The sequence below is a fragment of the Primulina tabacum genome, chromosome 13 (genome assembly GCF_025594145.1).
Source record: "Primulina tabacum isolate GXHZ01 chromosome 13, ASM2559414v2, whole genome shotgun sequence".
Classification (NCBI taxonomy): Eukaryota; Viridiplantae; Streptophyta; class Magnoliopsida; order Lamiales; family Gesneriaceae; genus Primulina; species Primulina tabacum.
In genome coordinates, this window is record NC_134562.1 from 37,238,308 (window position 1) to 37,259,442 (window position 21,135).

Consider the following 21,135-nt stretch of genomic DNA (forward strand, 5'->3'; position numbering starts at 1 on the left):
CTACCTGTCTTGATTGTCTAAATGCAAGGTAGCAATCTGGATTAGTACCGGGTTACATTGGTTGGCGTTCAATAATTTTGAAGCATAATATACTAGTTAGTGGATGTGATTGTACTTTTAGTTATTGCACTTTTTTTGTTAATTATGAGATAAATTTTGATTTCGTTTAGTTGATTAATGCTGTTGTTTGAATGCATTGCGCTTTGAATATCATGTCAGTGGGAGAATCCCTTGCCCACATCCGGGGCGGATATGGTTGGAGCAAAGAGGCTTGCAAAGGACACTGTTTTGGCATATAGAAGCTCGTGTTGTGTTGGATCTTCACGAATTTCCCAACTCTGTATGTACATTTTATTTTGAATGTAAAGTGAAATATGAATCTACCAGTTGTTATATGAAACTGTATTACACCGAAGAAAGTTTTGGAAAATGGAAAGGTGATTCCATTGATTGAAGGACACATCTCTGTATGAACGTATTAGGTAGGCATCTAGGCTGTAGCTGTACAGTTTTATGTGTGATTTTCTCTTTACAGAATCACCCGTGTCCGGTGTCTCTCACTGCATTCTTTAATCTAGGAAAATGATTGTGAACTTCACTTTTCGATGGTTGATGGAGATTTCAAGAAATTTGAAGGCAAATGTCTGTTAAGTATCAGAAAGAGTGGGATTATTTTTCTTCTCGTTCTCATTTGTATCTAAGCTGTTGCTTGTTCAAAACGATGTATTTTTCAAGATATTCTTCCATTGTTGTGCAAGGAAAAGTCAGTCAGAGAACTTGAAATCGTAGGCGAGCTAGTCATTTTTCTAATCCTTTTCTACTTCTGGGAAACCTCATAGTATATTTCCATAAACATGGATACACTTATCATCCGACTGTTCCTTGAATAATAACTAATGTTTCTTTAAGCTTTTTATCATAGAGAACAATATTATTGGATAAACACATTGTTATTCTGTTCCTTTAATTACTGGTAAAATTAAAATAATTGAGCTGGAAGTAAATCATTTCCCTTGTATCCAGTTACAATTTTATTTCATTTTTCTAAATTTTTTTGCTTCCTTCCTTGCGTTTAAAGGTCTTCGACCACAACTTTGAGTTATGAAGTGGATGTCGTACCAAGGTTCAATTTCCCTGCAATATTTCTGGAGAGGATTATTAGATCTGATCTTCCTATAAATCTTCAAGCCATAGCATGCCGATCAGAAAGTGATTTTGAAGGAAATCAGAACACTGTTCTCTTTCAAAATTCCTTGAATGCGTCTTCTGTGCATTCTCTTGCTCTTGGAGGCAGTGATGGTGCAGTCATTGTGAAAAAAGCTTCCTTTGGTCCATTATCCCCCTCAACTGGTGAATTAGGCACTAACTAGGGAATCTGTGGGAAGTCTTGTCCAATTGACAGGCCATGCGTGGTGGACGAAGTTCATCTCTGTATATTTGATGGCTTGCTGGTGTTGACGAGTAATGTAATACATTCACCGTCATAAGTAAAATTATTTGTGTTTGTAAATTTTTAAATAGAAAAATTCACACTCACACGTGTGTGACTCGAACCCTTAGATATATCATCTTCTAAAAACAATAGTTCTACCACTGAGTTTTCAGGTTAGAACCTCTTGCTAGTCTATGAACGGATTCAATTTTGAATGAAGGAAGATGGAGGTGTTCATACGTGTGTCCTTGCCTGCATAACAGTAAAAGCTCCAGTTCATGCAGTATGGAATGTTCTCACAACTAACGAAAGTCTTCCTGAGTAAGCCCTTGTGAAAATTACTTTCTGCAACTTGACCGAAAACCTGTATATTCTACACTTCACCAAGAAATCTCACAGCGACATCTTCCTTGTAATCTTCCATAAATGATATAATTTCTTCTAAATACTGAGGTATAACATTTTAATTTTGCAATGAATCTCTGAAAGTTTATTGTTTGACTTTGCAAATTTGTGACTGTACAGATTGTTATTTATTTTTCTGTTACCTGTTCTTTGGATTATGTGAAAGAATTAATCAGTTTGGAGCTATGGGTTTGTACTGAAGTTCTATTATCATATTTGCTCCTGAAACTACCACAGGATAGTTCCAAATTTAGCGATCAGCAAGGTTTTATCTCGAGAAAACAATAAAGTCCGCATTCTCCAGGTACATTTTACGTTGTTCTAGAAAAATTCCTTTTGAATCTTCATATATCAGGCCCTAGATTCCTCCATTAACGGATATGTGGGGTTATTCAGTGGCTGACAAATGAGAAAGTAGTTGTAATGGGAAGGGCACTAAAAAGAAATTTCTTGTTTTTTTTGTTTTTTGAAAACGATATATTTGAATCTTCTTGATGAGTTAGATTTCTAGATATTGAGTAAAGGAGTTTTTGGCTCTTTATGATGGCATCTTAGGAACCTATCAATCTCGTGTAAGAATGGTAGAATATCAGATACTTTGACATATTAATGAATGAAGCAAACTCTTTCATCAAACTATATTATTTGATGCTAGTCGACTCGTCATTTTAACTCATACTTGTATGTCAATAAATAAGCTCTTAAAAGATCTTGTACTTCTCCAATGAGAAGTTTTTGTTAAGCAGGATACCTCGGTAAAATGAACAAGTAACATAACGCGGATATCTTTATTCCTAGTTTTTGCTAGTTGGCTTGCAGTCAGCCATGAAATAGCATAACCCTACTCCCTCGAGGTTTACAGAAACCATTCAAAGGCGCACATTTTCTCTGGTCATCGATGGCAACAGTACGTGTAATAGGCCAATTTTTAAATGCTAATCAAGGAATTTGGGAGGAGTGCGAGGGTGGACAACTCGAAGGGTTTTGGGAAATAAAATTTGAAGCTTTAAAAATTTACATAAAATTGCAAAATTTATCGTTTGATCTCTGTTGAATTCACCCATGGCTGTCAAATATCTAACAAAAAACTAGTATGACCTTCCATAATCCTTGTTTGTAGAGTATGATATCATTTCTTGGTGTTGTTATGGTATCTAAGTTCCTATAGAACCCCGTAACCTTTAGCCAATAGTTAAGAACCACAACCATCACTTTGTCAGTGAAGAAAATTTATGGCTCGGTAAAATAGTTTCTACGTACTGTGGTTGTTGTGGGGTGATTGGCTTAGTTGACTGAATTGTGAGCCTTGTCACAATTCTTACACTGGTGCTGATTCCTGGCTAGAAGTAGTTTATTCCAATGAAAGAATTCATGGCATCTAATACATGGAGACCAATGAAAATGTGAAACCTTACTGATAATTCTTATTGATATGTGAGTTCTAAGAGACTGATTTGTGCATATAGGAATATTCACGTGCGCTTTGAAAAAGGATGTCTTAGTTTTATGCAAGCCTAGATACTTCTGAAGCTTGTTTGGAGTACTCTGTCTTCCATGATTAAATGAAGTGCCAGAAATTTCCAATTTTGGCTGCGCAAGTTTAAAATTTGAAGGCAATTAATTTAGTTTTCTCAAAATTGATATATTTATTTTTGTCTCCATTTTTTTAATATTAAATAGTTTGGCTCTCCTCTTCCCCTTTGTTTTGTATCTCACATGCAAACAGCCTAGTCAATCTTGTTTTCAATAAATACATGTTTTGAGACTTTCAAAGAAACATATGTTTTATGGCTCAGGAAGGATGCAAAGGTTTGCTTTACATGGTTCTCCATGCACATGTTGTTCTTGATTTGTGCGAACATCTTGAACAAGAAATCAGCTTTGAGCAGGTTGAAGGAGTCTTTAATGCATTCAGAGGGAAATGGATCTTGGAGAAATTAGGAAGTCACCACACACTACTAAAGTATTTAGTGGAGTAAAAAATGCGTCAAAACTCCTTTCTCTCTGAAGCTATCATGGAAGAGGTTTGTATCTATTGCTTCTGTTTTGTGTTCTCATTAATGCAAAACTGCATCTTTAATGCAGTCACTAATGTGGGAAAATCAGCATATGTTTTAAATTTTGAATTCTTCTTGACCAACATGCCAAGAATGATCACATTATCATAAATTTATATTTGATCGCGTAGAATGATAGTCTAAATCCTCTGGCCAATGCCATTCCTTTCCATTTACACATAGCTTTTTGTAAAAATATGAAGCTTCATGCAAGTGTTATGTTTTTTAATCTGATGTAATCTGTATAACATACTTATATAGGCTTTTTTGTACTACTAAATTTGAACATATCCGAAACAGAGAATTTATTTTCTCCGGTCTTGTTTTCAGGAAGACTGACAAAGTAGAATGCTGTACTTGCACGGGAAGAATCGTCTTGTAAAAAATTTCAAATGATGTAGTAGGTCATTTATGAAGATCTTCCTTCGAACTTGTGTGCCGTTAGAAAATATGTAGAAAAACAGGAGATCGGACATGATCAGGAGAGGCCCAACCATCACGGTAAAATAGAGTAACAGACGACTTCAATAAGTAATTGAAGCTCACATATTGATGCTACTCCTGCCAAGCTTTCTGATTGCAGCAGTGTGAGTTCATCAAGACAAAGATTGAAAATTCTTGGCTTGTAGACAGATATTGAAGTTCTTAAATCTGAGCTCTTGAAATTCGTTTTTGAGCATGGGCAGGAAGGTTTTATGCCCTTGAGAAAGCAACTACGAGAGGAAGGACGGTTGGACATTGAGAAGGCAATTACATGCATGAGCGGGTTTAGAAGAATTGCTTCGCTGATGAACTTGTCCCTTGCCTATAAACACCAAAAAGCAAAAGGGTATAGGGACAATCTTGAAAATTTGGAAGAAGAGGTTAGTGATTGGTTCTGTGTTTTGATTTACCTTTTCTATTGTACTGTTCTCGTTGTTTTTTTTTTTTTTGGCTTCTAAAAACATTAAACCGATTAAGGGGGATGTATTGGTTATAGACTTTTAATGACTTTCATGGAGTTTAAAAGTCTAGATGTATTCAAATTAGACTTTTATATACTCCATAAAAGTAATACCTCTAGACTTTTATATACTCCATAAAAGTTTAGTGGTATTCAATGTAAACTTTTGTAGAATTTTAAAAAGTCATGTGGTATTCAAACTTGACTTTTAAAAACTCTACAAAACTCTATATGTATTCAAAATGTCAATAGACTTTTAATGACTATATGGAATTCTATTAAGTACAACAATAAAATGTCAACAAAAGTCTTTGATTCAACCTAAAGATTTAGATATACATTTAATTGAGATATCGTTACCGTACCGAAAATTCGGTAAATTCAATATTTTTTTGTTATGGTAATCTCGGTATACCGAAAATTCGGTATTTTTTCCCACCCCTAACAGGGTTTGTATTGGCATGTGCTATATTACACAATTTTCTTTGGAAGAAGTGTCAATTTGACGAATTTCAAATTGAACTAGATAATGAAGCTCAATTGTCTTTATCAGCACAAGTTATGAAGGTGACGACTTTGATCAGTTATTTAATACTCAAAAACAACAACGAGCAAATGCTAATGCATGGAGGGATATCATAGCCAATGGAATGTAGAACGATGTTGATCAAATTGTCAGTAATTATTAGATTTTTTTTATAAAAGACTACTCATTATTTTGAGTGTTCTTTTAATAAAATTTTATTATGAACTTATATAAATATTATTCATTAATATGTTTAATTGACATAAAGAATTGAAATTTTGATTGCAATTAATTGGATAGTTCATTTGTCGTTTTTCACAAATTAAATTGATTTAACTTTTAAGTAAGTAAAATTCATTTACATTCATAAATAAAAAATAATAATTTAAAATTGAAGAGGTTATCTGTGTCCAATAATTATTTTAAAAAAATTAATAAAAAATAAATCACAATTATAAACTAGAAAATTCACATAATTCTACTGAAAAAATTTACAAAAGTCTACAAAAATCTTGAAAAAAATCTATAAGAATCTATGAAATTTGTTTTACAATTCTATGAGATTCCATAAAAGTCAATAAAAATCTATCAACTCCACAAAAGTACATCATTTAAAAAAAGTCATTAAAAATCTTTGAAAGTATAGAATGAATACACCTCCCAATTTAAAGTCAACATCCGTGTGCAAATATGCCTTGACAAGGTACATGCAAAAAAGTTCGGACATTTGTGGCTATTCTGTTAATTTATCTCACAGATAAATCGGTTCCAAAAAAACTGAGTATGGATCTGTCATTCATGCCCAGCAGAAAATCCTTTGAAGGTGCAGGTACTGAAAACATCACCTCTTTTTATCAAGACTACTAATTTACTATTTAGCATTCGCATTGTACCAATGCCCATTTTGCTTGTTAATCCTAGTAAATGATATCACGGTTTGAAGAATGAATATGCTTATGAGATAGCTTCATTCAACGATGTAGTTGTCTGAACAATACTTGCAAAAATGTCGATGTACATGAGTGTTGTTGAGGATAAACCATAAATAGATATCACTTCTCTGAGTAATCTTGAATCTTAATATCTTGAGGATTACCCTTAAATCTTAAATCGGCTCTTATAGGCATAGCTAAGCTAAAAATATAAAAGGAACGCTGTTTTTGAACTTTTAACCTTGCTAAATCTGAAAAATATGGTTCTGTGATTTTTGTTTCTTGCAGGAGGATATGACATTGCTTGAGCGCTGGAAAAATGGGTGGGCTTCATGAAGTATCCTGCCTTCTGTCACTTAAGGTGAGGCACCCGAACAGACAAGCTGCTCTTTCCAAAGAAAAGAAGACTGAATTTCTTGGATCTTATAATATAAATGGGCTGGAGAAGATACCATCTAAAACCTTTTTTCGCAAGATACACAGAAGTGACTGATGAAACTGAAGGATTTTGATATAAATTGGATCGAATAAGAATGCGAGACATAGTTTAATTTACATATAAAACCTGATTTTGCCTCCTGAAATGTTCTATTTTCACTTTATACACTCTGATAAAAATTCTTAGCTCTGCTGGTGAAAATGCAGCCCATTTGTTATGCTAGGGTGATAGTTGTAGAAATCCTAATTGTTGGACTTCGACAATCCCCCACTTTGTGTAACGAATTCATATTTCTTAGGTTGTAGGTGCTTGATGCATGCAAATAGAGATTTTTGGGATCAAGAGGTTGTAAGAAATCATCAACCTTCTTCCCATAGCTTTATATTCCGAAGATGAAGGATCTTGTAGGGGGTATATACATGTTATAACTAAATTTTTTTAGCATATAATGCATGCAACCCTGGAAAGAAGATGAATCCAAAAGTAAATTTTTGATGTCTATTATGAATAGAATTTATTGATTCGTTTCATGTTATTTTTCGCAATATCTTCGTGAATGTTTACTTTCATCACAAACTTAGAACTTTATTGATATATGAGATATAAGTCATCTTGGAACGTTTTGAAATGCCAGGAACATGACAAAATATTTAATTGGATTATGAAAACAGCATTTGGACATATATCTTTATTTTTTTTTAAAAAAATAATTTTTATTCTGAAACAAACATTAATTGGATAAAAATGGTTATGGAATAGTTATAATTCGAGCCAAATTCGAAGAATATCGATCAAATTCTGCTACTGGTTTGTTCGTGGTTCCCACTCTCTTCTGTAGGTAGGCCTCGAAATCTCACGTTCTTCACAGGCGCGAGAATAACGCAATCTACGTTTGAAAATATTCATGAAAAACAATTATTCCCATTAATAATTCAACCAAAAAAGTCTTTTTCTTCCATCAACACGCTCCCCCACCTCCAATCAGGCAATCACACTCGATCCCAATGCTAAAAAATTATGAGCAACTTAATTTTTAATTTTGTACAGATTAAGATATAAACACAAGTATGTATGATTTAAGAATCTGACCCAAAAAATTATTGAATGCTTTTGTTTTCTGCAGCTCATGTATATAGTCTGAACATTTTTCTGCTTCTGTTCCTGGGGTTTGCTGTCGGCGAGTTTCACGTTTACTCGAAGATATTTCTCTCTTGATTGTCGTGTTCGATTTACAAAATTTTATGCATCCGTGTGTTTGATTTTGTGTGCAAATGAGCCAAGAAAGGAGCTTTACAGGTGGGTGATTCTCTGTTTTTCTTACTTGCATTAATTCTTTTGTGGGTCTTTTGTTCGGTTAATTTTTTTTTTCTTTTTTGAATATAAAGTACGCCATTTGGTGTGGGTCAACCTTATTTCTCAGTCTTATTTGAAGATATTTATTGGGGCACTGCCAACAAGTGACTGTTCATCTCCACCATTTTCTATCCGTAAGTGTGTGTGATGAGGCGGTGGTGGGTAATTGAAAGTTGCGAATCATAATAGTTGTCCCGTGTGTTGTGCTTTAAATATCAATAAAATGAATTTATTGTCAAAAATTGTTTACATCTCAAATCATGTTGTATTCCAATATTTGAGTGGTAAAAACATTCCAGATTTTTGTTGGGGGTACGTTGGTTAAGACGTCAATTCTGAGAAAAGCTTGATTTCCTATTGGAATTTTCATTTTGCCTTAATTATCTTATGGTACTCTGGAGAAAATTTTATCCCTCTTTTATTAATTTTATGGATAGATATCCTGAGCTGAATTCCTGAATGGCTTGATTCATATTCTGATTAGCTAATCGATTTAAATTGGTTTGATGTTTTCTTTTTCTTGGTTTCTGACGTGCACTTTCTTATGGTGAAATTGAAGAAAACTGAGTTGGGTTCATAGATGGAAGTTTGGTGAACCTTGGACTGAATGGTGTCCAATGTAGAGATGGAACTGGTTTCGATTTGTGGTGGCTAAATAGGGGTTGAAATTGAAGAGGAAGTTTGTCAAATAAGAGTGTAAAGTTGGTGTGTTTGTCATATGAATAGAAAAAATTGGTTATGGCGGAGAAAATCTTCAGAAAGAAGTCCCAGCGGTGAAACAGAGAGCTCAGGATCATTATCATCTCATTCAGAAAGATTCTCAGACGATCAGGTTAATTTCTTATACATGTTGGCATATATCTGTGTATCCTGAATCTGCATATGGTTCACTCGGGATTCAAAGGATCCAACATTTCTCAGAATCTAAGTTGTAACTGTGTTTGTATCTTTATTTGGGCTCGGAGTGGAAACTAGGAAGGCAGTTTAGATCAAGAAATGGTAAATAATAACATATTCATGTACTTTTATCTGTTTTACAGGGTCTTGGTTTCGTTTTAACTGCCGATTGCACATTAAAAAAAAATCATTTTTTTATCAATTCAAAAACTTGAATTCTAAAATTTGGCCAACATGAATTTACTCTGAAGACCTTGAGGTGGTAACAGATGCCAACAAATGAGTAATTATGCATTTAACTATCTTGGTTTTGGGTCCGCCCTTTGTTGAATGTCTTGTTCAAGTTTGGAGTTTGATGATTATTCATTTTGGACAAATACTCATTTTCGAATGAAGAATCAACGGCCATTAATCTTGGTTTATGGCGGACACTCCACTCCGCTCATATTAAAATGGACCACATGGTTTGGAGATATATACTTTAGGTGGACCACAAATGACCGCTTCTTGCTTTTCTTCTCTGAAAAGGTTTTTTTCATGCTTCCATTATTGGTATCCACCTTCAATTATTAACACGTGCATTGATCCCTATTGTTTTTATCACCAGTATGTGTGTGTATCCTAGTGAATCGTGGTTATACGTGTCCATGAAAAATCCCAAGAAAATTAATTTTCAATTGAAACCCGAGTAATGCTTTTTTGCTCTAGTTCGTCTGCTTCTTCATTTAGTTGACCTGTTCTTTCTTGAATTAAACAAAGTTGACTATGCATTTTTTTATTTCTCTCAATCTCTGGCTATAACGAGTAAGATTTGGGCCAACTGTTTCATATAGACATGCATAAGCCTCCAAGAGGCAGAATGTTACTTCTTGAATTCTCCACTTTCAATCATTTTATGAAGCAAATCTGTGAAACTTAGATGATTATGTCTGATGCTACCTGAAACTTGCTGGCGAAACAATTTCACGTTTCTTTCACGACAAGCATGGTAATTGGAATTGTTTTCTCAAGCTAAAGAAAGTTTCCCATTTCAAAAAAATCACAGATTATTTGTGTTCTGATTTAATTCTCATGTATGTGAATACAAATTTATTTTCAGATTAAGAGTTAAGGTATCCGCCACTATTGTTTTGAACAAGTTTTTGTAAATATTAAATGTTTTTATGTAAAGTATAACACTACCCCAACTCTATAGCAGTTGAGAATGACTCTATGTTCTGTAACTGAGTTAATTGCAAGCAATTTTTTTCATGTGGCCTTTTTCTTTCAACTCCGCTACAAGAATATGGATTTTCTTGTTATGGAGGATATTTGGATCGACTTGGATGACTAACGGACGGTAGATTTCCATACAGACAATGTCAAATCATAAAATTCAATCACCTGACGTGACTTCTAAAGCCGTACCTGGTGATGAAGAACGGGATGAAAGTTTGAAGACTCAATCAGAGAAACTATCTGAAACTCTTCTGGATATTTGTGTCAAGGAAGACTTGGTTAAGCAGCATGCCAAAGTTGCAGAGGAAGCTGTTACAGGTATCCTCTTGTGCTCTTAGTTTCTCTTATGTTGTGTATTTTCTACTGGAATCCACCTGTTTTTTATTGGGAGACAATATCCGATTCTGATATTAAACAAAATTTGAGCTTGAACTCCAGGATGGGAAAGGGCCGAGAATGAAGTATCAATACAGAAGAAACAAAACGAGGTCTTAAATCAGAAGAATTTGATCCTTGAAGAACGTATTGGTCATGTTGATGGAGCTCTTAAAGAGTGTTTGAGACAGCTTCGACAAGCTAGGGAAGACCAAGAAGAGAAGATTTATGATGCTATAACCAAGAAAAGTCGTGAATGGGAATTGACACGATCTGAACTCGAGAACCAGATTGCGGAGCTCCATTCCAAACTTCAAAATGCTAAAACAGATGCATGCCTAAAGATTGAGGCTGCAGAAAAGGAGAACTCAATCCTTAAGCTCAATCTACTTTCCAAGGACAGAGAATTGGAACTGAGGACTTCTGAGAGAGATCTGAGTGCCCTGGCTGCTGAATCTGCCAGCAAACAACATCTTGAAAGTATAAAAAAGGTCTCCAAGCTTGAAGCTGAATGCCGGAAGCTGAAGGTTGTGGTTCAGAGATCAGCATTGGCTAAAGATCACAGGTCACTTACTGCTTCATCAGTTTATGCCGAATCCTTGACAGATAGTCTGTCAGATGGTGGAGAGAGGTTACTGGTTTGTGAAAACGGAAGCTCTGAACTGGATGGATTGGAATCGATTTGTGACTCCCGCCGAAAAAATACTTGGGAATCAGCTTTAGATGTCGGACAAATTTATAATGAAAGAACTCTGGGAAGAAGTATTGTAAATCCTTCTGTTGAGATTGATCTCATGAGTGATTTTCTTGAGATGGAGAGGATAGTAGCATTACCGGAGACACGCAGTGTTGCCGACCCCCCTTGCTCAGTGGTCAATGATAGGGAAGATCATATGAAAAATGAATGGGAAGCTATGGTTAATTGGACGGCTGAACTGGAAGAGAAATTTGAAAAAATGGGTTCAGAGAAAATAAATCTGGAGATGGCTCTGACCGAGTGCCAGATTCAGATTAAGAAGTCAGAAGATCGACTCAAGCAGATGGAGGGGAAGCTGATGGACATGGGTGCTCAGCTGACCGTGGCTAATCAAGAAAAGAGAGCTGTACAGAAAGAAGTCGGGATTTTGAAAGAGAAGCTTAAGAGCTCAACAAAGCTTTTAGATGAAGCAAAGGTAGATGCGTCACAAGTTCAAAACCAGTTGATTGATTTAAATCAAGCAAAGAGGTTAGTTTTGGCAGAACTTGAGAGTGCCACCATAAGAAAAGCAGAAGCCGAGTCACAACTCAAAGTTGTGAAAGATGAGCTAGATGAAGCAAAGGTAGATGTGTTACAAGTTCGAAACCAATTGGTTGATTCAAATCAAGCAAAGAGATTAGTTTTGGTGGAACTTGAGAGTGCCAACATAAGGAAAACAGAAGCCGAGTCGCAACTCGAAGTTGTGAAACTTGAGCTAGAAACCTTGCGTTTGAGGAATTTTTCCTTGGAGAAAGAGGTCGAAAAAGAAAGAAAATCGTCCAGTGATTCTATTTCGAAGTGCAAGAAACTGGAAAATGAGATGTCAAGAATGGAATTGGAGTCTAAGCTTCAGAGGTTAACTATAGTCGATGAGTTCAGAATAAATCAGGTTTGTTTTTTTCCATCTTTTTATGCGCCTTCAATGCAAGTTATGTGCCATATAAGCTTTCAGATTTAATTCCATGGCTATTGATGATTTCAGGATAAAGAATTGGAGGTGGCTGCTAGCAAATTTGCTGATTGTCAAAAAACGATTGCTTCTCTTGGTCGTCAGCTGAAATATCTTGCCTCGTTAGATGATTTCTTGATCGACTCGGAAAAGACAGTAGAAGTCCTATGAAGAGGTAATTCTTGATTGGCCCTTTCCAGGCCAAATACTAGGATGATATTTTGAAGCTTCTGCACTAGCATAAAAAGCATTCTACGTAGAGGTGGTGTTACGGAAGAGGGAAGTTTTCACGGAGAGCAAGATTTACTCGAAGAGAAGAGATGAAATCAGGACAGTAGAATGCTGGGATTTCTTTTTTCTTGTTTTTCCAATTGACTAGCATGGAAGCACATGCATTATTACAAGAACTCATATTCTATTAAATCAAAAAATAAATTAATAATTAAAAAAATTTAATCATTATATAACGTGGTTCAATCTACCGGACATCATTTTGTTCGAAAAAAAATAGATCCAGACAAATGATAAGAATTGAAAATAATGATTTATCATATTAAGTATTAAATTGAATTAACAGAAACAATATAAATACAATGATATAAATGATTTGAATCGATTAATTGATACATATGCTTCTCAAATTAAAAACATTACGTTTGAAGATCTAAAATAATAATTAATTATAATTTTTGGAATATTTAAAAACATGAGACAACAATTAATTCTTCATGATATGTTATATTCTAAATTATAATTATGTGGATATTGTAAATTCGAAATCTTTCAAAAGCCTGGATTTTGTTATTCCATGGGTTATATAAAATAATAATAAAATATTTTATCAGCTAAAGAAAGTAAATTAAATGAACATAAATTATATTTTGAGGAAAAAACGAAATTATATTTAGATTTAAGAATTGAAAATAAACTAAAAATAATAATTCATTCACCTTTTTTATGCCCGATATATATTTGCTTAAAAAAATGAATTATGAAATTTTCATTTCCTACAGTTTTACCAAACCATGATTCATTTTCCTAAATTAATAATTGAAATCAGTGGATTATTTTATGCAAGTTAATTAATTGAATTGAATTGTAAATAAACATGATAAATTTTAACTTTTATTTGACTTGAATGATGCATAGTTGCTACAAATATTTAACTTTTTCTAACAATTATATCTAGAGTAGGTCTCTATGAGACGGTCTCACGAATCTTTATCTGTAAAACGAGTCAACCCTACCGATATTCACAATAAAAAAGTAATATTCTTAACATAAAAAATAATATTTTTTCATGGATGACCCAAATAAAATATATGTCTCACAAAATACGACTCGTGAGACTGTTTCACACAAGTTTTTGTCTTATATCTATTCATCTTATTTTTGCATTGTGATGTTTATTGAAATATCACTAATCTATTTCAAAAGAGGAAAAAAATAATCACTCTAAATTAATCTTCAGTGTCATGCATCATCATAATCATTATCTCTTCATTTTGTCATAATTACATTTGCTAAGGATCGAAGCTATTAACATAAAATTTGAATTTGTTTTCACTACATATTTATATTTTAAGATTTTTCTTATTATCATTTGAAAAACAAAATCATATACACTACTTATGAATTCAATATACATTGGACCTTCAAAATTATTAAAATTGAATGAGAACAAAATATAATTAATTAAGTATAACAACATTTTCTAATTCAATTAATTATTATTATTATTTTATCAATAAATTAGATCTATATCGTACCCAACTTTTTTCCTTTTTTTTTTTGCTAATTAAAAATAAAAAATTTAGCATGACAAAATTGTTAGGTATGAGCTAATTCTTATTAATAACCGGATGGTCAAATTGCGACTCATGATTATTTTAGATGTGTTAGATGAATAATAATAATAATAACATATTTTCAATGGTCTAATTTTTTCGCATTTATAATTTATTATGTCACATTATTCAAAGGAATCGTACAGATAGAAATTTGGAATTTGTATATATATATATATATATATATATATATATATAAAGATATATAGAAAATTAATTTTAAACTATATTTCATTTTTTACTTAAATTCTAATTTGTATATATAATTTGCACTAACGGGTGATTCTCGTTATACCAACATAATTTATAATTTACGATGATAACGTTATATTAAGAATTATTTGTGAGAATATCTTATTATTATTATTTTTGACTTATATGTGGAATTTCATAATAATCTTATTTATATATAATTAGACTTTAACATTTATTTTGGCATAGAATAAATACCCTCATTGATATTTTTTAGAAAAATAAGTCGAAAAATTATCATGATGATTTTTATAAACTTCGGATACTATATTTTATACATTTATTAAAAAATTTAAAAATATTACTAAAAACTTGAGATTTTATTAATAAACTCTTCAATTTCTTTGTAGCTTATATACATTTATGTCGTTTTAATAATTTTTATTATTTAAGTTGAAAACTTGTTTTCTTCTTGTTAAAATGAAAAAAAAAAAAGAACGAAAATTAAGGTTGTTTATAAATTTAATAATATTACACAACTTGGTCGGGTAACATCCTAAGGCATTTCTAATGGGATTTAAAAAAAAAAAAAAATCAGAATTCTGAACGGATTCAATGAATCTGTTAATAAAATGTAATATTTTATTACATTTATTTATTATTTATTAGTATAGTCCACTTTTATTAGTCAAATAGAAGCCGCCCTCTTTTTTGTTTTCATCCACTCGATAATATGGTTATATTTCATCTTCGAATGGAAAGCTATTAAAAAAAAGTGCAGAGAGGTAGAATTCAAGTAGCACTATATTTTATTCATTATCTTCTTGCAATGTGTGAAAACAACGAAACAAAATTAGCCCACCGGCGAGGAAGCCGTGCTTCGTTTCCGAGGATGAAGCCAAGCATGTTGGCCTGCACGCAGATTCTCCGCACGGTGAAATCTCATTTTCTTTTTATTTATATGTAAGAAGAAATCAATGTCTGGCCGTTTTTGGACAAAAGGATACTAATCAAGTCTAATATCCGATCAATTTTAAATCCAATTAAACAATTATTAACAATAATTATGCGGGTTTTCAAGTTATCCATACGAGTAACGACCGAAGAAATTCTTCAAATATTTAAAAAAATAAAGGAACTGAATTTATTTATTTTAAAGACTAGGTTAGAATAAACGAAGTGGCGAGTTCGAAGATGTTACCGTACAAAGTTAACTGTGAAATCACTAATTATCAATTATCTTCTCTCTCGATCTTTCTTTTCAAATTTAAGAAAAATTTAAAATAAAAATAGAACATTGTGGAAAGGATATATATATCAGATATATTTGATTAAAATTATTCCAGAGAGTTTTAATGTTCGTACTAGGCAGCCTCCGCCTTAACATCTTGTCTTGGAGTTATATGAATTAAAATAAAAAAATAAAAAAATAAAAATAAAAATGCGGATAATTGTGGTTTCATGAATTCAAAGTGTTGGACGCTTATAATTGCAAATAAAGATACGCAGCAAACAGAACAGAACTCAGTGCACTGTAAATCTCACAAGAAAACAAAAACAGACAGCAGCCTACAATTTTACACGCAAACCCACAATTTATTATATAATATATTAGCGAATTTTTTTTAATTATTAATTTGTTTTATGTCAAAAAAAAATTTACCTACGATTGTTACATATTATAATTAAATTTGATTGTATTTAAATAAGAATTACAATATAATTATTTAAAACAAAAAAACAAAAACAACCACCAAATTTTTTACTCTATTATGTTCAAACTATTGATAATGTTTTAAAAATAACTCTTCAAATATAATGAAATCAAAACTTAAAAATAACTCATGACATATGAACGTCACTCATTCTTTTATTTTTATTTTTATTTTTATTTTTATGATGCAATCTGGGCCGTTGAATATCACTCGTTCTTCTTTATTTTATATAGAAGAGATACTAATAATATTTATTGGCAAGACAATAATCAAATTTTTTAACATAAAAATATTAATAAATTTTTATATAAAGGTATATCATATTATTTTGATTTTGAAATATTTTATTTTCAAGTGGTGAAATCATTCAACATTATATATAGGGAGTGTGAGTAGACGGCCCCCCATCGTGACAGTGACACTAACATAGTCGCATGGCGCAAGTCCGGCCGAGGAATGGCGCCCAAGGCCATATCTCCTTCCCTAATTTCTTCGAGCAATGGCTCACTGAGCAAAACCAGCATCTCGAAACGCTAGTTTCTGCCTCCAAAGAGAACGTGGAAAAGCTGGAGAACGGACAAAATGGTCGCGCGGTATCTCAAGAAGAATTGGATGGGATAATCTTGCGTCCTCTGATAGAACGAGTGATTCAACATTACGAGCAGTATTATGGAACCAAATCGAATTGGGCCAAGAACGATATTCTCTCCATGTTCAATCCTTCATGGAGGAGTAGTCTCGAAGATGCTTTCCTCTGGATCGGCGGTTGGCGGCCGAGTATGGTTTTTCACTTGCTGTATTCTAAGTCCGGGCTGCAGGTCGAGGCCAAACTTATGGAGCTCATACAAGGTCTGAGTACCGGAGATTTAGGTGACCTTTCATCGGACCAGCTTGTTAAAGTGAATGACTTGCAGAAAGAGACTGTAAGGGCTGAGAAGGAGTTGACTGAGAAGCAGGCGAAGAAGCAGGAGAGTGTGGCCGATTCGAGTATGGTGGAGTTATCGCATGCTGCCACGGAGCTCATCAGGGGAGGGGACGCGGCGGAGGATGGTCGGGTGGATGCGGCGCTGGATCCGAAGAAAGAAGCGTTGGTGGAGATTCTGCAGAAAGCTGATGACTTGAGACTAAAAACACTGAAACAGGTGCTTCAGATTCTAAGTCCGATACAGAGCGTGCATTTCTTGATTGCTGCTGCGGAGCTGCACCTGAGGTTCCACGATTGGGGAAAGAAAAGGGACGAAAGGAACGGTGAAGTTGCAGAGGTTGGAGACGAGCCCAGAAACAGTTAGATGAGTAAAAACTAACAGTGTTATTATCTAATATAATTATGTGATGGTTTCCTTTTTGTTCAACTACTATGGGTGTAGAATCTTTGGTAGTTTGTTTAGAGGATTCATGACGTTTCTTTGTTGTTCTACTAGAATCTGAGGATGTTCAGTTAAGACTGCAAATCTGGCTTGGTGAGGTTTTTTGTCTGTATTGGCATGTTGTTTATCTGCCTTCGCAGTTATGAAAGTTACACAACTTCTTATCGATTTCGTTTCGATTCGACTGCTGGTTAACCGAGTGGAAGAACGGTGTGTGATTGCGAATGAATTTGCCTGAAAGTGTTCATATGATTTTTTAAAAGTATAAATTTCACCTCAGCCCTTCTTCCTACTCGTTGGAACCCCCTCTACTTCTAAGTGCCTTTGACCTGAACAATTTTGTGTTTTTATCTCGAACGGTGAAACATCGGCTCAAGGCTCGACCAGTACTTTGACCTTGTACAATACGTGTTTAATATTCTCTTCCTCTGATGCATGAATGCTACATTCTAACAGTACAATACAAAAAAAGTAAATCAAACAAATGCTGAGATTCCAACCATACGAGACGTCCTACTAGTTGCCTATGTCATCGACTCAGCAGCATCTTGAATTGATGTCTTCATAACATGCGATCCACTGCCGCTCAATGGATCCATCATATTAATACAGGCATCCAGTTACAAAGATTTACTACCTATCCCATTTTGCTCTTTTTTATATAGGGAGAAAGGAGAGAGATCACGATTCTGGAGTCTCTGTGCAACTAATGGATGTACATGGCTGCTACGTACCCTTGATTTATACTAAACTGCTGAGGACCAAACCATTCTTGATCCCATAATTAAACAGTCTTCCACATATAACCAGACATTTCTTGAAACAAAGACATCTGATCGTTGAACTGTATTTCAGAGCCAGATAGGTCATCTTGAAATCCATCAGCATAGTTTAGCTGAAAATCAAGAAAATTTTCAAACTCACTCCACTTTGCTTCGCTTTGAACCTCCTTGTAATCGCTCAAAAACTCGGCTGACAACACGTGCTCGGAGCTACTCGAGTCGGTATGAAGCTTGGGCATCGATTCTGATGTGTCGAACTGCATATGGTCGTTCACCCTTCGCGTGGCATGGGGAGCTTGCACCAATGCCGCATGTGTCGTCATTCTATTACATTCCAATGTGTCCAAGTTTGGTTTTTGTTCTTCGAGTTCGGTATCTGAGAACTCCACGGCGTTTTCACCCAAATTGTAATGCTTTTCGAGAGTTCCTTTCTTGTTGTATATGCGACATAATACCCAATCATCGAGCTGCAACATCAAATAAACAAAATAATCACTTAAACTCAAACCGTGTAACAAAACATGATCATATTCATGATTGCATAGCTTAGGCTAAAAAAAAACTTGGAAGTTCAACAAGGTTCAAGAATAAGTACCCTCGAATTGCTTCTTTTGCCAGCAGATCTATCGACATTAGCCAGGCGGTACTCGTGCATAATCCAATTAGTTTTGACTCCTTTTGGAGCTTTCCCTGTATAAAACACCAGAGATTTCTTGATTCCCAGAGTCTTCGGCTTCCCCACCGGTTTATCTGCTCCTGTGGCCTTCCAGTAGCCGGCACCGGCAGCTCGGTTTGGCCGTGAACCGTTTGGGTACTTGCGGTCTCTTGGAGAGAAGAAATACCACTCCTTTTCACCACACAGTGCCATCTCTGTTTTCAATCAAAAAAAGGTAAATGGATCGGGTAGACGAAAATTCAAAGAGGTATAAATTGGGAGGGGAATGAGGATCACGCCATTTTCCACTGTTCCTCTTTGAGCATATAGCAAATTTGACATTTAACAACTCTCATATTCATCTCGTAAGAATGGATGGATATTTAGATCAAATCAACAGAAGGGAGTATCAAAACAGAGGAAATTTGTCGATTCAAAAAAAATGGCGATCCTGGGGAATCACGAACCCATACAGCTCAATCAAAATCAAAACGTACAAAAGACTAGTAAAAACCCAGAAACAAAATTATATTTTTACCAGGAAGTTGCCACGGATCAAACTTGTAGAGATCAATCTCAGCTATGATTGGAAAGGCAATCCGCTGGCCCGCACACTTGCGGCAGAGGTAATGCACCACCAGCTCCTCGTCCGTGGGATGGAACCTGAATCCCGCCGGTAAATCCAATTTCTGATCATCACCCTTCATTCACAGAGAATTTGCTCGAGCTGAGTCGAATTTTCACAGTTCTCTTCTGCTATATGGTATTGCTGAGGCGGCTTTGAAACGAAGAAAATGGAACATCTGCCTCGTATATATACACAAAGCAATCTGTGATGTATTTGCAACACGTGGGTCCTTGCCATTTATTTTTTCCTGATTTTTATTTAATTTATCCGCGGATGTGTGTTGCGTTGGGTTAGGCATGTGCATGTACGTGGAGCTGGAAATATATAAACTGGATCGGTTGATGCAAATAATTCCACCTAGTTTTATCAGATATGCATAGTCTAAAAATAATATTTATATTTAAAATTTATGTATATTATTATGTTAAACAACATCATTCGGTTTTCATTATTTACATTTTATAGAACGAACACGAGACTTTATTGTCATCAAAAAATATTTTTATGCCAAAAAAGGCCATTGTTTTTTTATAAAACCAGTATGGTGAGCCAAAATTAATTTGCATTCATACTTGCACTTTATATACGAAGCTATATAATCAACTTACTCGGGTAGTATTTAATAACTTTTTTTCCGAGTTTCTAGTCAATGAAATATTTAAAAATTATACATAGACACCGTGAAGCATTTAAAATAAGTTTTTGCAAACACTATTTCAACAGACTTCAAAGCGTCAGCCCGACCCTTCTCGATGTTTTGTGAATTAATGGTTCTTTGTAATGTAAATGACATCTGAAATCCGGGAACTGGGTGGGTTAAAATTGTGTTTCCTTCCCTTTGACCAGAGGGTGGCTGGCGTTTGCTTGGGGCGAAAGGGAGCTGATCCGAATGGGGGCAGCCAAGCCAACGGATATCACACGGTCCAATGAAAATATGCCAAGTAATCATTCTGGTTGATACGTCACTGCTTTCATCACCGCCCATTTAATAAATTCAAGTCTATCCGAGTCAAATGCTGCTGACTCGTGGTTTCTAGAAAAGAAACAGAGGGTGCCACGGCCAATACTATTATTATTTTTTTTTTTTTAATTCACCAATTATTGTAATACTAAATACAAAGAACAATTTTCAGTGAAAAATATAAATATAATATATATAGTTTGATCATTGATCATTTATTGTATATATAACTATGTGAATGTATAATTTCATCACATCCATGTCAACAATGTCGACATATATCTGAAAAATCGACTCTCATTATAATATATATTTCTTCTGCCGTCTGATATTTGAGAAAAAAATGTGAACAAGGATGTAAAAAAATATTAAGAAAACTTTACAAGAAACCTGACTGTGTAGGTTCATGCACTTGTTTGAAAATCGTAGTGGTGCGATTTTGGTCAAAAATGGTGGAACGAAGAAAAAGATAAGTACACTCACCTCTAACCATTCTTGAATATTACAAGAGATCCAAACCAAAAGGTTAAAATGGGAAATCGGAGCTTAGCTCCACTCGTTTCATCCCAAAAATCCCGTGTAGTGACTCAAGTTGAGGCCTCCACCGGGAATCTTGAAAAAATGAGAGTTTAAAATGGACCCCATTTGTCTCACTCTGCTTCATTTCAATTTTTGGTCACAAAAACCATCTGATAAACTAATTATGGCATCTATACACTTCAACTT

General features: G+C 34.2%; 3 protein-coding genes and 1 pseudogene across 7 annotated transcripts; 3 read left to right on the plus strand and 1 right to left on the minus strand.

Annotated features, from left to right (window-relative positions):
* Window positions 1–429: 429 nt before the first annotated feature.
* On the plus strand, window positions 430–7,026 carry LOC142522104 (uncharacterized; annotated as a pseudogene).
* A 729-nt stretch (window positions 7,027–7,755) lies between these two features.
* On the plus strand, window positions 7,756–12,699 carry LOC142522825 (filament-like plant protein 3). 5 transcript variants are annotated; one of them, XM_075626373.1, is made up of 5 exons: window positions 7,756–8,044; window positions 8,647–8,919; window positions 10,340–10,520; window positions 10,641–12,202; window positions 12,296–12,698. In XM_075626373.1, exons 2-5 carry the CDS (start codon window positions 8,806–8,808, stop codon window positions 12,431–12,433), a joined length of 1,995 nt encoding a protein of 664 aa, XP_075482488.1. In that variant the 5' UTR covers window positions 7,756–8,044; window positions 8,647–8,805; the 3' UTR covers window positions 12,434–12,698. The 5 variants fall into 5 exon arrangements, with proteins under 5 accessions (XP_075482488.1, XP_075482486.1, XP_075482487.1 ...); XM_075626371.1 differs by having other exon boundaries at window positions 7,858–8,030; XM_075626372.1 differs by lacking the exon at window positions 7,756–8,044 and having other exon boundaries at window positions 8,228–8,919.
* Window positions 12,700–16,372: 3,673 nt separating this feature from the next.
* On the plus strand, window positions 16,373–17,555 carry LOC142522396 (protein DOG1-like 3). Its single transcript, XM_075625768.1, has one exon. It carries the CDS (start codon window positions 16,451–16,453, stop codon window positions 17,303–17,305), a length of 855 nt encoding a protein of 284 aa, XP_075481883.1. The 5' UTR covers window positions 16,373–16,450; the 3' UTR covers window positions 17,306–17,555.
* Window positions 17,556–17,780: 225 nt separating this feature from the next.
* LOC142522395 (protein ATAF2-like) lies at window positions 17,781–19,615 on the minus strand. Its single transcript, XM_075625767.1, has 3 exons — window positions 19,359–19,615; window positions 18,761–19,035; window positions 17,781–18,632 (listed from the first exon to the last, which is right to left on the minus strand). The coding sequence occupies exons 1-3, from the start codon at window positions 19,525–19,527 to the stop codon at window positions 18,168–18,170; spliced, it is 909 nt and encodes a 302-aa protein (XP_075481882.1). The 5' UTR covers window positions 19,528–19,615; the 3' UTR covers window positions 17,781–18,167.
* Between the last annotated feature and the right edge of the window lie 1,520 nt (window positions 19,616–21,135).

Excerpts from the sequence above, each read along its gene's own strand:
- LOC142522395 (XM_075625767.1), bottom strand. The coding sequence starts at position 19,527 with ATGAAGGGTGATGATCAGAAATTGGATTTACCGGCGGGATTCAGGTTC. Across the intron at positions 19,036-19,358 it reads TGATCCGTGGCAACTTCCTG|AGATGGCACTGTGTGGTGAA; the intron begins GTAAAAATATAA and ends GATTGAAAACAG. Across the intron at positions 18,633-18,760 it reads GCAAAAGAAGCAATTCGAGG|CTCGATGATTGGGTATTATG; the intron begins GTACTTATTCTT and ends TTGATGTTGCAG.
- LOC142522825 (XM_075626373.1), top strand. The coding sequence starts at position 8,806 with ATGAATAGAAAAAATTGGTTATGGCGGAGAAAATCTTCAGAAAGAAGT. Across the intron at positions 8,920-10,339 it reads AAAGATTCTCAGACGATCAG|ACAATGTCAAATCATAAAAT; the intron begins GTTAATTTCTTA and ends ATTTCCATACAG. Across the intron at positions 10,521-10,640 it reads TGCAGAGGAAGCTGTTACAG|GATGGGAAAGGGCCGAGAAT; the intron begins GTATCCTCTTGT and ends CTTGAACTCCAG.
- LOC142522396 (XM_075625768.1), top strand. The coding sequence starts at position 16,451 with ATGGCGCAAGTCCGGCCGAGGAATGGCGCCCAAGGCCATATCTCCTTC.